Source organism: Choloepus didactylus, chromosome 15 (assembly GCF_015220235.1).
Source record: "Choloepus didactylus isolate mChoDid1 chromosome 15, mChoDid1.pri, whole genome shotgun sequence".
NCBI lineage: Eukaryota > Metazoa > Chordata > Mammalia > Pilosa > Megalonychidae > Choloepus > Choloepus didactylus.
Genome location: NC_051321.1, coordinates 283,667 through 300,564, shown reverse-complemented (window position 1 = coordinate 300,564; position 16,898 = coordinate 283,667). Strand labels below are relative to the sequence as shown.

Below are 16,898 nucleotides of genomic sequence, written 5' to 3'. Positions count from 1 at the left end.
ACTTGTATGCTGAAAACTACAAAATGCTGATGAGAGAAATCAAAGAAAATCTTTGGGATCCAGGGCTAGGCAGAGTTCTTGGACTTGACACCAAAAGCTCTATCCACAGAAGGAAACCTTGATACTCGAACTTCATCAAGATTAAAAACTCCTGTTCTGTGGCGTGCCCTGCTGAGAGAATGACGAGACGAGCCGCGTACGGGGAGAAAACGTTTGCAGACCAGTCACCCAGCAAAGGGGTGGTATGAGGACTGTCTAAAGAGCTCTCGAAATGCGACAGTAAAAAGATAAATAATCCGACCAGAAAACGGGAGAAACAATATGAAGAGACATTTTGTGGACGAGCATGCTCAGATGGCAAACAAGCACATGGAAAGAGGTTTAGCATCAACCCTCAGGTGCAAATTAAAACCACAGTGAGATGTCACTACAGCGTCTCAGAACAGCTGAAACGAAAACGGTGACCACAGCCAGTGCTGGTGAGGATGCGGGAAATGGGGTCTCTTCAGTGCTGTGGGATGTATGTGCAGCCCCGCTGGAAAACAGCCTGGCAGCTTCTTAACAACAACCACACATGCAACTACCACTGCCGTCTATTTGCACAAAACCTGCACACGAACGTTCACGGCAGCGTTATTCTCAATCCCCGGAAACCGGCGGCGAGCCCGTGTCCTCCAGCGAGCGACTCGTCGGACCAGCCGCGGTGCGTCCGTGCCACGCAGCTCAGCGCAGCAAGGAACAGAGCCGTCTGCCGGTACACTCGGCGCCTGGGTGACTCTCCAGGGAGTTCTGCTGAGAGAAGAGTCGATCCCGAAAGATTCCCGGCCGCCTGGTTCCGTCGCTATGGCATTTTTGACGTGACAGCGGTAAAGAAGGGTGGGCTGGGAGGGAGCGGGTGGCTGCAGAAGGGCCACCGGGATATTCCGGGTCTGGATGCGTCCGTGGCCACACCTCATCCCACAGTTTTGCAAGGTGTCACCCTTGGGGGAAAACAGGGAAAGGCCCAGGGACCCCTGTATTACTCCTTTATTTTGAGTTATCTCAAAATAAAAAGTCTATTAAAAATAGGCAATAAATATACACCCCTCATAATTTCCTAATTGTTTGCGATGGTTTGCTGTTTTCTGTGCTCTGTTGGGCTGGGTGGGGGGCTCTGCGGAAAATGGGGGCTGCTTTCTGTCTCCTCCCGGAGCCTGAGTTCGGCTGCGTGCAAGTGTCTGCCCCGTTGACTTAATGGAGCGATGGATAGAGCATGAACACTGCGGATTAAACTTGGAAACATGACACATCTGTAGTGTGAGCAGCACGAGGACTTGAGATACTGCCCAGCATGCAGCAGCCGAGCCCGGTTCAGCAAAGTTGCTCGGCGCCGGCGAGGGTCCGGCCATGGCGCGTCCTCCTTCCTGAGATGGACCGAGCGTCACCCGGGTCGCCTGAACCGTAGTCACGAGAAACGTCACCAGCTCATCCGACCGCACGCCCGTCACGGGTTGGCTGCGGATGTGAGAGTTGGGCCCAAGTTGACGAAAGCATCCTCTGAGAACGGACGGCGGTGTGGAATGCAGGAAGAGTGCTGTTCGAATTGTTATGTAGAAGCAGGAACTGCCTCGCCTCCTTCATATCATACGGTTGTAGTAAACTAATGAACTGGATATCGGCGCACATCCTTCCTCGGAGAGCCGGCTGTTGGCCCTCGCCAGCACAGCGCTGGCTGGAGGGACCCCTCTGGCGGGCACGTCCGCCGGGTGAGCATAGAGCAGTGACTGGAGCCCCTGGTTCCCTCAAGATCCCGGCCGCCGCCTCCCAGGAGGAGGCCCGAGCACAGCCACCTGGGGGCTTGTCGAACGCGCGGACTCCCCCAGGTCTGAGGGGCTCAAGGAGGGCACAGGGACCCCACCAGCCTGGACTCGGGAGGGTCAGGCGGGCACTGTGCCCTTGGGGGCCCTCTGGGGACAGCCCGGGCCGGGGGAGAGCCGCTGCCCCTGCTGTCCCACCACCCTCCCCGTCCCCCCCAGGCCTCCATGTACTGCGTAGCTGCCGTCCTGTGGGCTGCGGCCAAGTTCGGGGTCCCCCGCGACCACAAGCTGTCCTTGCCCTGCCGGCTCAAGAGCCTCCTCCTGGACATGGCCCGACGCTGCGCCCAGGAGCGACCGTCCGCAGCCGCGGCCACCAAGGTAAGGGCACGGCAGGTACGCTCAGGGCCCTGGGGTGGCCGCTGTCCCCGGCTGGCGTCAGGGTGAGTGGAGCCCGCAACGGCCTGAGCCCTGGGCAGGGGGGAGGAGTGGGTGGGCTTCATCCGCTGTGGCTGGGCAGCCGTGGGGTCTCTGCCGTCACAGCTGGGGCCCTGCTCCTGGGCCAGCCCGTTCTCCCCAAAGCTTCCTCCTGGCTGGGGTGGGGGTTGGAGCCCCACCCCAAACTTCAGCCTCCCCACACCTCCCACAACCTCGGGGCACCTGCTGGGGGGCCTCCTGGCCTCACCCCACCCAGTGCAGCCAGCAGGCCACACCCCCTCCTGCTGTCCCCAGGCTGGCTGGGGGCCACACAGCTGCGTTTTCACACTTCTCCCAGAGAGACCTGTGTCCACCTTGCCCAGGTAGAGCAGGGGGCAGAGCCAGGGAAGCCCACAGTGTTTGGTGAGGGGGGGTCCGCTGCATCTTCTGGGGAGGAGATGCCATGTGAGATGGAGGGGGAGGCCTCGGGGGCTCGGGGGGCTCGGCGGGACTGAGTCTGACCCCTCCCTGCCCCCACTGCTCTGTGACCTTGGGCAGGTGCTTAACCTCTCTGAGCCTTTGCGGCCTCCTGTCAAATAAAGGTGCTTTCTCCCAGCAGTCCCCAGTGTGGAAACCATCCGTGAGGGCTCCTCAAGTGTTAGCTAAAAAAAGAGAAAAGAAAGTGCCTCTTCCCCATACAATGCCACCCAGAATCCTAAATGAAAAACAGAGCATTTCATCAGCAATGCCGTGTCCCCAATATCAGGGTGACCCCTGCAGAGAATCTGTGCCCACGAGATCCGCCAAGCGCAAGCTCGGCTGCGCGTCTGAGCGGCCCGACAGGGCTGTCACCCCCCGCCGTGGGGAGGGGCCCCACACAAGCCACAAAGTGTTAAGATCCCAATCATCTGCAGAACTTTTCTTGTATAGTTTTTAGGTGGCAATTTTGGAATTTTTTTCTTTTTTTTTTTTTTGCCTGGGTCTGTACAAGGGGTTTGATCCTGACCCTAACGGTGCCGTGTGTTATAACGTCACCTTGTAGTTCTTCAAGGGCCAGGCTAGAAACATTCCACATTCCGAGTCTCTTGTCTCCAGCACAAGGGGCAGAACCGGTGCAGGCCCCGGGAGCCTGCGGCCACCAGGCCCCACGCAGCAGGGACACGTCCGCGGGCTCTCCCGGCTGGGGCGGGGGGCGGGATGTGGCGGCTCTTGTCTAGTTTTTTATTCCCAAGCTGAGATGGCCGTGGGAGCCGGGAGGCCCTGCTGGCCACTGCCCAGACACAGCCCTCACGGGACGCCCCAGAGGTGACCGTGGCCGGCGTGTCCACAGCCGACCAGAGCCGCTGCCGTGCGCGGACTGTGACCGCCCTTCTTTCAGATGTGCAGCGGTTACCTCCTCCAGCGGGGCATGGACAGCAAGAAAGTGTTGGCCCACCTGAGCGCATCCACCTGCCAGGTGAGGTGGTGGTTCCCAGAGCAGGTGTGCATGTCTTTACCTGCCCATCGTGCTCCAGCAGGATAAGGCGGCATGGTTTTCATTTACTTTGTAGGAGTTACGTAGACTTTTGACAAGAGGTGGTGACTCTTCATATTTTGGTTTGATAACTTCATTTGTTCTTTATTGTACAGGTAGTTTTTTTTTTATTTATTATAGTAAAATACATGTACATAAAGTCATTTTTAATTGAGCAATTCGGGACAGTAAGTCCATTGGCAGTGCTGTGTCACCTTCATGACTCCCCATTTCCGGAAGGTTCACATCACCCCAAAGAGACCCCCGTGCCTGTCAGTCTCCCCTCTGCCCTCCTCCCAGCCCCAGTGACCTCCCGTCTGCTCTGAATTGCCTGGGGTCGGTGTTTTGCATAACACCCGTCCTCGTGTCTGGCTCATCTCACTCAGCACGAGGTCGGCAAGGTCTGTCCGTGTCGCGGCACGTCCCAGAACTTCCCTTTCGAGGCCGGACAGTACCCCGTTATCCGGACAGAACACAGTGTGTCCCCTTCGGCCGCTGTGACTCGGGCTGCAGCGAGCGCTGCGGTGGGAACGTCCCGCGAGTCGTGCCCTTGGCTCTGGCTGGCTGGGAGGAGCCCCGTGGCCGAGGCCCCTGCTCGGTCTGAGGAGCCGCCTCGCTGCTCCCACAGCGGCTGCACCGTTCTCCACCCCCTGCCGCGGCGCTCGGGCTCCAGGCTCGCCACAGCCTCAGCCTTGCTTGCTCACTCTGCTTTACCGAGACACGTGCCTTTTCCCCTCGCTTTCTCCAGGCCGACTGTCGGGGAGACCCTGCAAGCAGCTCCCGGCAGCCCAACGCCCAGGGGCTCCCCGAATGACGTGCCCAGGGGTGCTTGCCCGGCCCATGGCTCAGCAGCCCCAGGGCGCTGTCTGGACTTGCTCCCGTTTCCTGAGGCTCAGAGTGGGCCTCGGATAACGGAGCCTCTCTCATCAGTGCCCACCAGGCTTTCCCCTGGTTGATGGGGTGGCCGGGAGCTGGGGCTGCGGTCCTGCGATGACCCACAGGCACACACACCCCTGGGGGGCATTTGTCCCCCATCAAGCTTTTGGGGGGCTGGGCTCTGGGTGACACAGGGTCTCAGATAGTGACATAACTTCACCATTCCCTAGAAACTACCAAAATCGTGAATTTGGGAGCAAAGCTCCTCTAGAGGCTCCTGTTCAGGGCAGAAACAGGCTCCCCGTGTGTGGATCAGGGGAGCCCCGGCCCCTCTGCAGTGAGCACGGTGGCCGAGCAGCTGCCCCCCACCCCCCATGCCTTCGGGTCACCACCACCATCAGCGTGAACGTGGCATCTGCCTGTGTCCTGCACCAGGTGCACCAGGAGGAGGGAGCCATCGGCCTGCAGGACACTTCCGCGGTGGCCGGCCTGGACCCCAGCGCAGCAGCTGCTCCCCCTCCCGAGCCCAGCCCAGGTGGGCCTCCCGGGACCGGCCCCCCACCTTCCTGCCCCTGAGCCCACCCCCGAGGCCACAGCTGCGTGTGCAGGCCCGAGTGTCCGCCCTGAGTAGACAACTGCCCACGGACACGGCCCGGAAGCCCAGGGCAGCGAGTCCAGATGCAGCCTCCCCGGGCCCCCGGCTCCCCAGCCCCTCCCTCTCCCCACCCGTCCCTTCCCTGACCCCAGGTCCTGGTCCCCCTGGCCCCTCTGACCGGCACCCCAGCTCCCTGACCATGTCCTCACGCCCCCCAGGTAGCCCTCTTCCTCCTGTGCAGCTGCCAGCCCTTCTCCCAGTCATCCCCAAGGCCTTTCTAGGCACCGATGCAGCAATGCAGAGATGTTACGGGGGGCAGGAGCACGGTGCTTGGGGGACCCCTAGACCCTGTGCTGGGGCCAGACTGAGCCACGCGGACCTGGTGGTGGCTGAAGCGCCTCCGAGCGCTGGCCTGCCTGACCCGGGCTCACCGTGCTGTCCCCAGGCTTCGTGCCCGTCGGCAGTGACGCCAGGCTGGTGGCCGTGCCCAGCCAGCTCCCCTCCTGCCCAGCGGCCTCGGAGCTGCCGGCGGCCTTCACCTCCCCGGCCACACACTTCAAGCCCATTGTCCTCGCTCAGGACTCGGCTGTGACCAGGTGAGTCCACTCGGGCGGAGGCCCCCGAGCCCAGGCCGCCCTCCTGACACACTTCCCTCTCCTCCTCGCAGGGACGCGCTCGCGCCGGCCCTGGGACCGGCTGAGAGGCCCGGGGAGGCCCACGCTCCCCTTACCAGCCTGGAGGCGCCGGAGACCCGGGGAGCAGCCACAGGCAGAGAGCCGGCCCCGCAGGGCTCAGCTGCAGGGTGTCTCTGCCCCCCGCCCCCGGCTGCTGCCCGCCCAGAGGGGACCCTGTCGGCCCCTTCCAGCCCCTCCCCGCCCGGCCTGCCCCTGAAGGCCCAGGCACCGGAGCAGAGGCCAGCCGAGCAGGTGCCACCCACGGCCGCTCCCGGGGTGCTCGGTCCTCATCCCTCAGGACCCTCTGCGGCCACCCGCGGCCCCCGGCCCCTGCCCAGACCACCCAGCAGCGAGGCCACCGAGGGCCCCCGAGATGCATCACAGGCTCCCTCCCTGGCCGCGGCCAGTCCAGACGGCCCCCAGGTGAGGGAGCTGGGGGACCGGGCCCCAGATGGCCCCTCCGGGCAGCCCCGGCCAGCTGACCTCAAGCCCTGTGCCCCGAGCGTGGACGCCTGGGCCCTGCAGAGGAGGACAGCCAGCCCGTCGCTGCAGGAGGCCACGCGCCTCATCCAGGAGGAGTTTGCCTTCGACGGTTACCTGGACAATGGGCTGGAAGCCTGGATCATGGGTGCGACCCGGGGCTGCGGGGACCCCAGGAGAGGGGCCTGGGATGGGGCACCCGGCCTGTCAGGGGAGGGCTTCCTCTGCCACAAACAATTCAGCAGGCAGGAAGGGCTCAGCCAGCAGTGAGGACAGGCTATTGGGGGTTCCCAGACAGGGCCCCCCAAAAACCGCAGGCAGGAAGAGCATCTCAGAGCTCAGATGGTCCCCAGTTGCCCCACCATCCACCCCCATCCCACCCCAGAGTCCCCATCCTGTCCCTCCCCACCACTCACCCCTCACCCATCCCAGAGCCCAGGTCCCCCCATCCACCACCTCCCACTCACCCTAGTTCCCCTCCCTGGTGCCCACCCACCCCCAGAGCCCAGGGATCCCCCACCTCAGCTGCCCACCCCCAGCTCATGAGACTGAAGCCCTGAGGTCAGGTGGGAACTGGACCCCAGCCTCCTCATGTTGTACACGGTGGGGAACCCCGAAAGCTCGTGCCCCTCCTCACTGCCGCACTGTCCTTCCGCAGGGGAGCACATCTACGCCTTGAGGGGCCTCACCTACGCCACATTCTGCGGAGCCATATCGGAGAAGTTCTGTGACCTGTCCTGGGACGACAAACTACTGCAGAATCTGTTCAACGTGGTGAACGGGGAGACCTCACCCCCCGACAGGCGAGTGCCCCCGGCGCCGACTGCTGGGCCACAGCTCGGTTGCCTCCCACCCCGTCCCTGTGGCCTCTCCAGGGTGGTGCCCACTGGGGGTGGGGGGTGGGCAGGGGTCCCGGCGCAGCTCGCCTTCCGCCCTCAGCTTTCCCTCTGGGCACCAGGTCCCCTCCAGAAGGAAGGGGCTCGTGGCTCCGCAGTGTGTTGGGGCAGAGGCACGGCTGGGCCGGGCTCTGTGCATCGAGAAGGGCCACTTAGAGGCCAAGGGGCCCCAAGAAAGGGAGACCCAAGGGCTGTGAACGGTCGGGAGGGCGTGTACGGTAGTAAAGTCTCCCCAAAAAGCCATGGCCAGGGAGCTGGGGGCCACCTAGAGCTGAGGTGCGTGCATCTCACGCAGCATGTCTAGGTGCCAGTGCACACCACAGCGTGTTTTACGTGGGGCGAGTGCTGGGGCGTTTCTCTAGATCATCAAGGTTCTCAGCACACCGTCGGAATGGGCCATGGGCCGGGGGGGAGGAACCTTGGGGGCCTCAGAGGGAGAAGGGAGATCCTTCAGGGCCTGGAAGGGGGAAGGGGGGTCTTACGGGACTTGGGCTGCTGAACCGTCCACTCTGATGGCCAGTGTCACAGAGGAGGCCACATCCCAGCCTGAGCAGGACATCCAGACTGACTTGCCAAGCAGCTGCTCTCCGTCCAGGAAAAGACCCTCGCTGCACAGAACCGGTAAGAGCCAGCCTGCACCCAGTGAGCGCTGGGAGCAGAAGGCTTTGTCTGCTCAGCTGGCCTGAGAGGGGAAGGCTCCTGGGTGCGAGGGCACCTGTGGATAGTGTTCTGGTTTACTAATGCTGCCGTTTTGCAAAATACCAGAAATGGACTGGCTTTTATAAAGGGGGTTTATTTGGTTACACAGTTACAGTCTTAAGGCCATAAAGTGTCCAGGGTAAGGGGGCACCTTCACTGGAGAAAGGCCATCGGTGTCCGGAAAACCTCTGTTAGCTGAGAAGGCACATGGCTGGCATTCGCTTGCTCCCAGGTTGCATTTCTAAATGGTGTTCTCCAAAATGTTGCTCTTGGGGCGTTTTGTCCTCTCTTAGCTGCAGCTCCTCTTCAAAATGTCACTCTCAGTTGCTCTGTGTCTGGCCCTGTGTGGCTCTTTCTAATGTACTCCAGTGATCCAATTATGATCCACCCTGAATGGGCGGGGCAACACCTCCATGGAAATTGTCCAATCAAATGTCTCACCCACAGTTGATTGAGTCACATCTCCATGGAAACACTGAATCAATAGGTTCCAGTCTAATTAACAATAAAACATCTTCCCCTACAAGATTGCATTAAAGAATATAACTTTTTCTGGGGGACACAATATAAACAAACCAGCACAGACAACCCTTTCTGGGTGCCCTCATCGCCACCTTTTTGGAAGATCCAGGACCCCCAGGGCATGGCCTGTCCTCTCCTGGGGGTCTGTGCTGCTGGAGGGAAAGCTCAGAGGCCCTTCCTGGGGCTGGGAACCATGGAGCAGTGGAGGCTGTGGGTGGAGGCAGCGTCTTCCTTCTGGAGCTCCCCCATCTCTGGTTGCTCTTTACATCACCCCATAAAGACCACAGGGCCAGGCTGATGCATGTGTCAGCCCAGCTGAAAAGTTTGTAACATCAAAAATCCAGGTGGGGGAGTCAGAACAGGGGTCTGAGAAGGGCCTGTGTCCACCTGAGACCCCGCTATAGCGATCAGGCCAAGGAGAGAGCCATGGCTGGGGACCAGTCTATGGGCCATAGCCTAGCAACACCAGGGACTCACCAGCTCACGCCAGGAGACCCCACAGTGCTCCTGATGACTGGGTGAGCCCAGGGTGAGACTCCTGATGAGACGACACCTGCTGCGTGGGAGGAACCAGGTGTCTACAGCATCATGTGCTGTGATGGAGAGCTGGCTGTAGATGCAGCATCATGTGCTATGGTGGAGAGCTGGCTGTAGATGCAGTGTCATGTGCCATGATGGAGAGCTGGCTGTAGATGCGGCATCATGTGCTGTGATGGAGAGCTGGCTGTAGATGCAGCATCGTGTGCTGTGATGGAGAGCTGGGTGTACATGCAGCGTCGTGTGCCATGATGGAGAACTGGCTGGCTATAGATGCACCAGAGGAAAGAGTGGGGTAGGGAGTGGGAAGCTAGAAGGGCAGAGTCCCAGTAAGGGTTGGAGCTGCTGCTGGACGCACAGGGGTCAATAGGGGTCGGTCTCCCACTCTGTGCTGCATGTGCTCAGATGTCCAAGAAGACATTCCAAGCAATACAATGCATTGCCGGGGAGAATGCAAATGGTGTAGCCCTGTGGAAAACAGTTTGGCGGCTCCTCAGAAAGTTAAACAGAGTTACCACATGACCCATAAATCCCACTCCTAGGTACATCCCCAGAAGAATTAAAAGCAGGTATCTGTACACACAGACACTCGCACACTGATGTTTATCACAGCATCATCCACAGTGGCCAAGAGGTGTAAGCAACCCAAGTGCCCATCAGCAGCGGAATGGACAAACAGAATGTGGTCAGTCCGCATGGTGGAACGTATGCAGCCATGAGAAGGAATCAAGTGTTGGAACAGGGTTCAGCATGGAGGAACCCTGAAGACATCAAGCGAGAGAAATAACCCAAACATGAAAAGACCAGTATTGTGCAATTCCATTTATATGAAGAACCTAGACATGGCAAATTCATGAGGGCTGGGGGGTAGGGGAGAGTTGTACCTTAGGTGGGTATAGAGTGCTTGCAAATTTTAGAAATTAAGAAAACAAACAGGATTGTGGGAAGATGATGAGGTAGGAAGCTCTGAGTATCAGTCCCTCTATCCAAACAATTACTGAACTGCGTGTGTCCATACGTATTAGGGTTCTTCAGGAACAGGGCACTGATGGGATGTGTGTGCGTGTGTGTAAATATTATGAGATTTATTACAGAAATTAGCTCACACTATTGTGGAGATGGGCAAGTCCGAATTCCGTAGGGCAGGTCACACCACGAGCTGGGAATTCCGATGAAGGTTTCAATGAGTTCCCCAGGAGCAGCTGGCTGGCTGGGGTAGAGATGGACTTTCTCTCTGCCGGCTGAAGTCCTCAGTTCTCCCTTCAAGGCCTTCAGTTGATCGGATGAGACTTTTCTCTTTGCTGAAGGCAGGCTCCTTTGTGGATTGTAGATGCAGTCAGCCATAGATGCACTCAATGACTGATCTAAATCCATGAAATTCCCTCATCACCATCAGGCTGGTACTTGCTACAATGAACTTGACAGATGAACACTGCACAATGGAATATTATTCAGCCATGAAAAAGCAGTGAAGTGCTGGTACATGCTACAACGTGGATGAATCTCAAAGACATTTTAGTGAAACAAGCCAGAAATAGGACAAACACTGTGTGATTTCTCTTATAAGAAATTCTTAGAATAAGCAAATTTGTAGAGACAGAAAGCATAGTGGTTACCAGGGGTCGGAGTGGGGAATGGGGAGTTCCTGCAAATGAGTGAGTTTTGGTGGTGGAAGTCACAGTTCCGTTGTCACTGTACGTAATGCCAAAGCATTGCCTACTTAAAGTGGTTACCATGATTTTTTTATTATGCTTATTTTGCCACAACTAAAAATAAGTAAATAAAATTTTAAAGACAAACAAAAGGAGAATGTTCAGAGACTAAAAAAATCCCATCACTTCCTTTGATCATTTCTCCAAGGTGGGATTTCATATTTTTTCTTTTAATACATCCACATGCAAACATTTTTAAAAAAACACACTAGTTTCCACTTTCACCTCAGCCCGGAGTTAACACCCAGGTTGGGGGGGGGGGTCCCAGGACACCCCTGCAGGAGGCAGGCCCGGCCGCGGCAGCCCTGAGGACCCCAGGTGCCCTCCCGCGAGAAGTGGGCCGTTCTGGAATGTTGCGGGTCTCCCGAGAGCCGGGGCGCGAGCAGCCTCCCCTTGGACCCTGACGTGGTTTGAGGCAGCGGACAGGAGCTGCACTCGCCCCGTGTAACCCAGGACTCTCCTTCCAGGGAAAGAGAAGGCGGCCGCCGCCCGCGCCCACAGGGCCCCCTGCGCGCCCACACCCTTGTCCGAGGTGGACCCAGACGAGCTCTCGCGCGGTAACTTTGAGGTGGGCTTTCGGCCTCAGAAGTCGGTAAAGGCTGAGAAGGAGCCGCCGTCGGTGGCGGGAGGCGGCTGGCAGCGCAGCGGGGCCGCGGGCCCCCCGGCGGCCGAGGGGACCTGGGGCGCAGCGGCCGCGGGACCGGGGGCCCAGGAGGGCGGCCTGTCGGCGTGGCGGGGCCCGGCCGCATCGCAGAGCTGCAGCCCCGGCTGGAGCAGCGCCTTCTACGAGGCCGAGTGCTTCGGCACCGACGTCCACAAGTACGCCAAGGAGCTAGGGCGGCCCCCGGCCGGCGGGGCCCCAGACGCCGACGCCCAGCGCCCGGTGAGTCCTGGGGCCCCGGCCCGCGGCGGGGTATGGGGCTGCAGATCGGGGACGCCGTGGGGCTGCGGGGCTCTGCGAGGAGGCCGTCAGTCGGGGAGAGCCCCCACTCCCTCCAGGGGTCGGTGGTGGCAGGAGCCTGGGGGAGTGCCTCTCTCCAGGACGCGGGGGTAGGAGAGGCCTTTCCGCACTGGCCAGCGCAGGTCCAGGTGACCGTGGTCAGGGGCGGGCAGGCGGGGCAGACCAGAGCTGAGCCCCTCCTCTTACCTGCCTCCCCAAGGAAGCACTCTGGGGTCTGGCCCATGGCCGGCCGTTCAGCTGGACCCAGGGGTCAGCCTGGCCTTATCTGGCGTATTGTGGCCTGGCGGTCAGCAGATTCCAGGATGAGCCGCAGCCACGGAGAACCTTGCACCAGTCAGGCCTCCCCAGCCCTGATGGGCCGAGCACCCCAGCAAGCCTGGGCTCAGGGCTGCTGCACAGGCCGTTACCGCCCAGGGCTATGACCAGGGGCTCTGGCCAGGGCTGCAGCCCCGCGGGGACCAGGTGCTGTCAGTGGGCCTGCGGCCCCCAGGCCCGGGTGCTCCCCGGGGTAGCAGCCGGGAGGGCGAGTGGTGTCGGGCCGTCGGCGCCGCTGCCTTTGCAGGCCTCACTGGCTGCCTCCCGCCTCGAGTCTCCCGGCCCCTCCCCGGCCCCTGAGCTCCTTGGAGTGTGGGGGGCTCTTCTTGTTCACCGGGAAGCCCCAGGGGCCTCTTGCGCTTTCCCACAGTCCCCTTTAGGGTGTGGGTCGGGCCTCTGGCGCGGGGGTGGGAGCCGCGGTTCCCGCTCTTGGAAACGTGCTGCTTCCTCCTGGGCACTTTGAAAGGGGCGCGACCCCGGAATAAATGACCTCACAGGACTGCGCTGGTCGAGGTGGACGTGTCCAGCAGGGGACCCCGGGGGCGGCGGGAGGGGGACGGTCGTCAGCGCCTCCCGGCTTCGGAGCCCCGCCGGGAAAAACCGTGAAGACCGCGCGCGCCGGAGGGGATCGGGCATCCGGGCTCACCCACTCCAGACAGTGATCCTGTTTGCGGATGTGATCAGTTAACGATCTCAGAGTCCCCCGATTTAGGGGGGCCCGAACCTGGGGCCCTTGCAGGAGGAGCCGCCCGGAGACGCACACGGAGGCCCCGCCCAGGAAGGCAGGGTGCCGGCCCCGCCCTCCCGGCCCCCAGCCCCCGGCCCCGTCCACACCTTGACCTGGGGCTTCCGAAGGGCCTGATCCGCTTCCCACCTCCCAGGAGCACCCACCAGGCCTCCGGGGCTGGCACGTGCGATGCACGCGAATCCCCACAGCTGCAGCTGCAGCTGCGCTCAGGCTCCACCTGGTGCGTTTCCCGGCCTTGAAAGCGGACCGCGTCTGCGGCCTCGGCAGAGCCTGGGCTGGCCCCGCATCGGTGCCTGCGGGGAAGCTGGCGTGGGGGGCACGCTGCAGGGCAACACCCCTTCCCTCTGTCCCGCCGGCTCCACCAGCGCGGCCCACTCGCTCTCACTCGCAGCCTCTCGCGGCAGCCGCGTCACTCCCAGCTGTCACTGGCGTGGCTCGGGGAGGGCAGGGCGCGTCCAGGGACAGGTGCACCCTAACGACAGGCCCTCGGCAGCAGGGCAGCCCACGGACAGCAGGTGCTCCCTCGATGTAGCCAAACGAGGGTGGTGGGAAAAGGACTTACCTGAGTAGATGGAGAGGCACCCCCACCCCACCTTGTCCACTGAGACGCCTGGAAGCAGGGACCCCCGACAGCAGCGAGCACCCCCACCCCCACCCCCCCGCACCTGGACTTCAGTGTCTGCCTTCTTCAACCAGAGCACTGGGGCCAGGGGACGGCGGGTCCTGGGCGGTCCCAGGAAAGGCACAGGAGCCCGGAGCTTCAGGGCGTGCTGGTCAAGGCCATGCGGGAGCTCCCAGGAGCCAAGGCTGGAGCGCTCTGAGCGACCAGATGAGTGAGGTGGTGCTGGATTGTGACCAGAGGAAACAGATGGACAAGGGGTCTGTCTGCTGCAGACAGATGGCCGGGCTCAAGGAGGGTGGCCGGGCCTTGGGCCTTGAGGCCTGAAGTGTGGCTGTCGGTTAAGATGTCACCGTAATGGAATCTAAGTGGGGTTCTTGCAGCTGGACCGGCTGCAGCTCTGCAGAGAACCGGGAAGGGAAGGGCAGGGCGGGACCCAGAGTCGGACCTGGGGTCAGCCAAGGGTGGAAGGTGTCCTGGGAAGGCTGGCGTCCAACCACAGGGTGTCTTTCGTGCCAGAGGCCCCTCGCTGGACCCTCGTGGACGCTCCCCAGCAGTCCCACCCGAGTCCCAGGGACGGCGAGCCTGGGTGTGTCCACATGGAGGGTGCAGAGCTCAGGCTTCTAGGGAACACTCATTGTGGGGCTGGGCTGGCTGGGTGGCAGTCCCTGTGCTGGGCAAGGGGCAGGGGCGGGTCCGCCAGCAGAGGTGCCTGCGTATCGCCCCGGCGGTTCTTTTCCTCTCTCCAGAGCCCTCTGTGCTCCTCGGAAGGAGGGCACGATCGGTCGGGCCTGGCCGCCCCAGCATCTCGCACTTAAATTATTCCTGGAGAGTTCTCTCTGGGCCCAGCTCGGACTGGAAGACCCCGTTGAGGGGCAGCGTCCACTCTCCTTTAGATGTGGCCTGGTGGTCGGACAAGGCCCTGCGCTGCCTGCCTCCAGGATGCTGACTCCAGTGGGGCATCCTGGACAGCCCCACTCCCGCGGTGGTAGGGGCTGGGGGGCATGCCGGCCTGGGGTCCTGTCCAGGGGGCCACTCATCAGATGCTGGGTCTGGGGAAGCCTGGCTTTAGAGGGAAGACGCTGCGGGGTGGGGAGGATTGGTTTTTGGTTCCTTTGTGCTCCCTTGGGGGAGTCTCTGTGGTGCCTTCTCTCCGTCGGGGGTTGGGTGGAACCAGCCCGACTGTGGTTTCTGTTTGAGGAACCACTGAGTTTGTCCCAGATAAGAGCCTCCAGGGAAACTGAAAGGCACAAAACAGCTACTAGATGGGCATTCAAATTTGCACCCTAAGAAGAGCCAGTGAGCTTGGTGGGGCACAGCTGAGGAGGGGTGTTCTCCACATCCCCTCCTACTCCTGGTGCGCCCAGCCCTGGGGCAGCTCCAAGGGGGCTGCCAGAGCCAAGCCACCCCAGTGCCAGACTGGTGGCACTTTTCCCTGGGCTGGCAAAGCGGGTGCGTTCTGTATCTGCTGAGTGCCGTGGGCTGCAGTGTTCCCTTCTGTCTCCGTCTACAGTTTCTAGCTTGTCAGCCTCCTTCCACTCATTATTCCATTTGTCTGCTGCCCAATCTTTGTCAGCTTCGTGTTTAAATCCAGTGGTCTCTGGCCTAAATCATGCCTTAAATTACTCATATTGAACAAACCAATGTTCTTTTAATTTTATGGAAACCCCTGATCAGGTTAGGACAGGGATATCACGAGAACCCAAATGCACCCTTGGTATTTTGTTTGGATTTTAGCCAACCCAGAGGTACCTTCCAGCTCATCTTGTTTTATTGTCCCACATGTTGTGTGAATTTTAGTTGTCTATAGTTGTTTGTTTTTAAAATCGGTCAAAATAGTCCTTTTCAAAAAATCCACCTGCAGTGCGGTAGTGTGAGGTATTCTGCTGACACATCCCATAACTAATTTTATAGATTAACATTATCACAAGGCAAGTCAGAGCGAGGCCCACGGGAACCATGTCCTGGGGGGCAGCCCACGAGGAGGTGGGCAAGGGGCTGCCCCGAGCCTCAGACGTAGCAGCCCGTGAGGGTGGAGCCCTCGAGGTGTGGCCAGCGTGACCGAGGAGGTAGAACTTTAATTTCATCTAACCTTGGTCATCTAACAGCCACTCATGGCCAGTGGCTTCCGGCTCAGGTTCCGGGGTGCCCTGCCTCCCGCGGTGGAGCTGGACAGAGCCCAGGCTGGCCGGTCGGTACCCGAGCTCTCCTTCAAACACCGAGCTGGCAAGATAAGGCCTGAACAGCTCTGGGCAGGTGTAACTGGACTCTTTCCCTGTTTATTTTCACAGAGATAAAGGCCCAGCCTTCCCAGCCCTGGACCCTCCCCCAGCTGTCCTCACACAGCCTGCTGAGTGGGGGAGGTCTGGGGACCTCAGGCGACCCCCACCCTGCAGCTGCCTGGGAGTCTGATGGGGCCACTGTTATTTGGGCTAAAAGACCAGACTTCAGAGGTGACAGCTGTTGAACAGAACACTGTATCTAAAAGAGAATAAACACTCACGATTGTGGAGGAGAAAAGAATTTATTCACGATCTTGCAAGAATGGGTGCGCAACCAAAAACGTGGCAGGCGCGCCGAACAGCAGAACACAGCAATAGTTATGCCCTAAGTCTAACACACAGGCCCCTCCGCTGCTTCTCCAGTGGCTGGGAACTCCAGAGGGTACAGCCCACCCCAGAGAGCTAACTAGTTTAAATTTCCTGCCGAGAGTTCCCGCCTTTGATTACGCCTTACATTCCTTTACATTCCAGTGACCCCGGTTATTGCCTGTTTTCACCCATATAAGGAGCTGGCGCCAATTCTAGGCTTACATCAGGGGCTGCTTTTCTTCCCTTTAACCACGGAGCCAGTTTGAGCCAGTCTTGTCTAGTTTCCATTTTCCCTATTCCACGTTGCCTTTATGTGAACGCTAAACTTAACGCTTTCTTACAACAGCCACGACCTCCATTTCCACCAAAATCACTAGATAGAGGGGATTAAAATATTTCAATTAAAAACGTGCATGCATGTTTTGTTTTGCAGAATTGCTCAAATGTAAATGTGGTCAACAAAGCAAAGTGATCTGTTCTTAGGAAGATGAGAGGAAGGGAAAGCTGTTTGCTTCTGGATTTGAGCTAATTAGAGTTCACAGAAGGAGCACCTGGAATAAAATAATTAGCTTTCCGATTAGCACCATCCTCAGGGCTGCCTCTGTGTCCTTGGGTTGACCTTGAACATGTTAAACAGGAAGTGGTTTCCCCCAGAGTCCATGTGGACCCCTGAGTCCCTGCACCTTCCTTGTTTCCCCTCCCCTGGGTGGCCTCAGCACAGACGCCTCTGGACCTGCAGCCTGCCCCTCCTCTCTTGCCCCCTGCCCCCCAGGCCAGCCCCTCACCCAAGTCTCCTGCAGCAAGAGCCGTCCAGGCCCCCACCCCCAGCGCCCCGGGTCAGGACCCACGCAGAACCCCAAAGCTCCCCAGGGCCCTTCCCCCGTCACTTCCCGATGGCTGGTCAGCTGACGTTAGAGCTCTTTACCCGGGAGGGGACGTGAGGGGAGCAC

At 60.1% G+C, this 16,898-nt stretch overlaps 1 protein-coding gene across 1 annotated transcript in view; it reads left to right on the top strand.

Annotated features, from left to right (window-relative positions):
• Positions 1-16,898, top strand: part of KNDC1 (kinase non-catalytic C-lobe domain containing 1) — a 68,453-nt gene that overhangs the window by 38,012 nt on the left and 13,543 nt on the right. Inside the window, 8 exon segments of the mRNA XM_037805113.1 lie at positions 2,016-2,174; positions 3,589-3,666; positions 5,035-5,134; positions 5,640-5,790; positions 5,862-6,496; positions 7,007-7,151; positions 7,765-7,865; positions 11,182-11,597. Of these exon segments, the coding sequence (XP_037661041.1) occupies positions 2,016-2,174; positions 3,589-3,666; positions 5,035-5,134; positions 5,640-5,790; positions 5,862-6,496; positions 7,007-7,151; positions 7,765-7,865; positions 11,182-11,597 (1,785 nt within the window).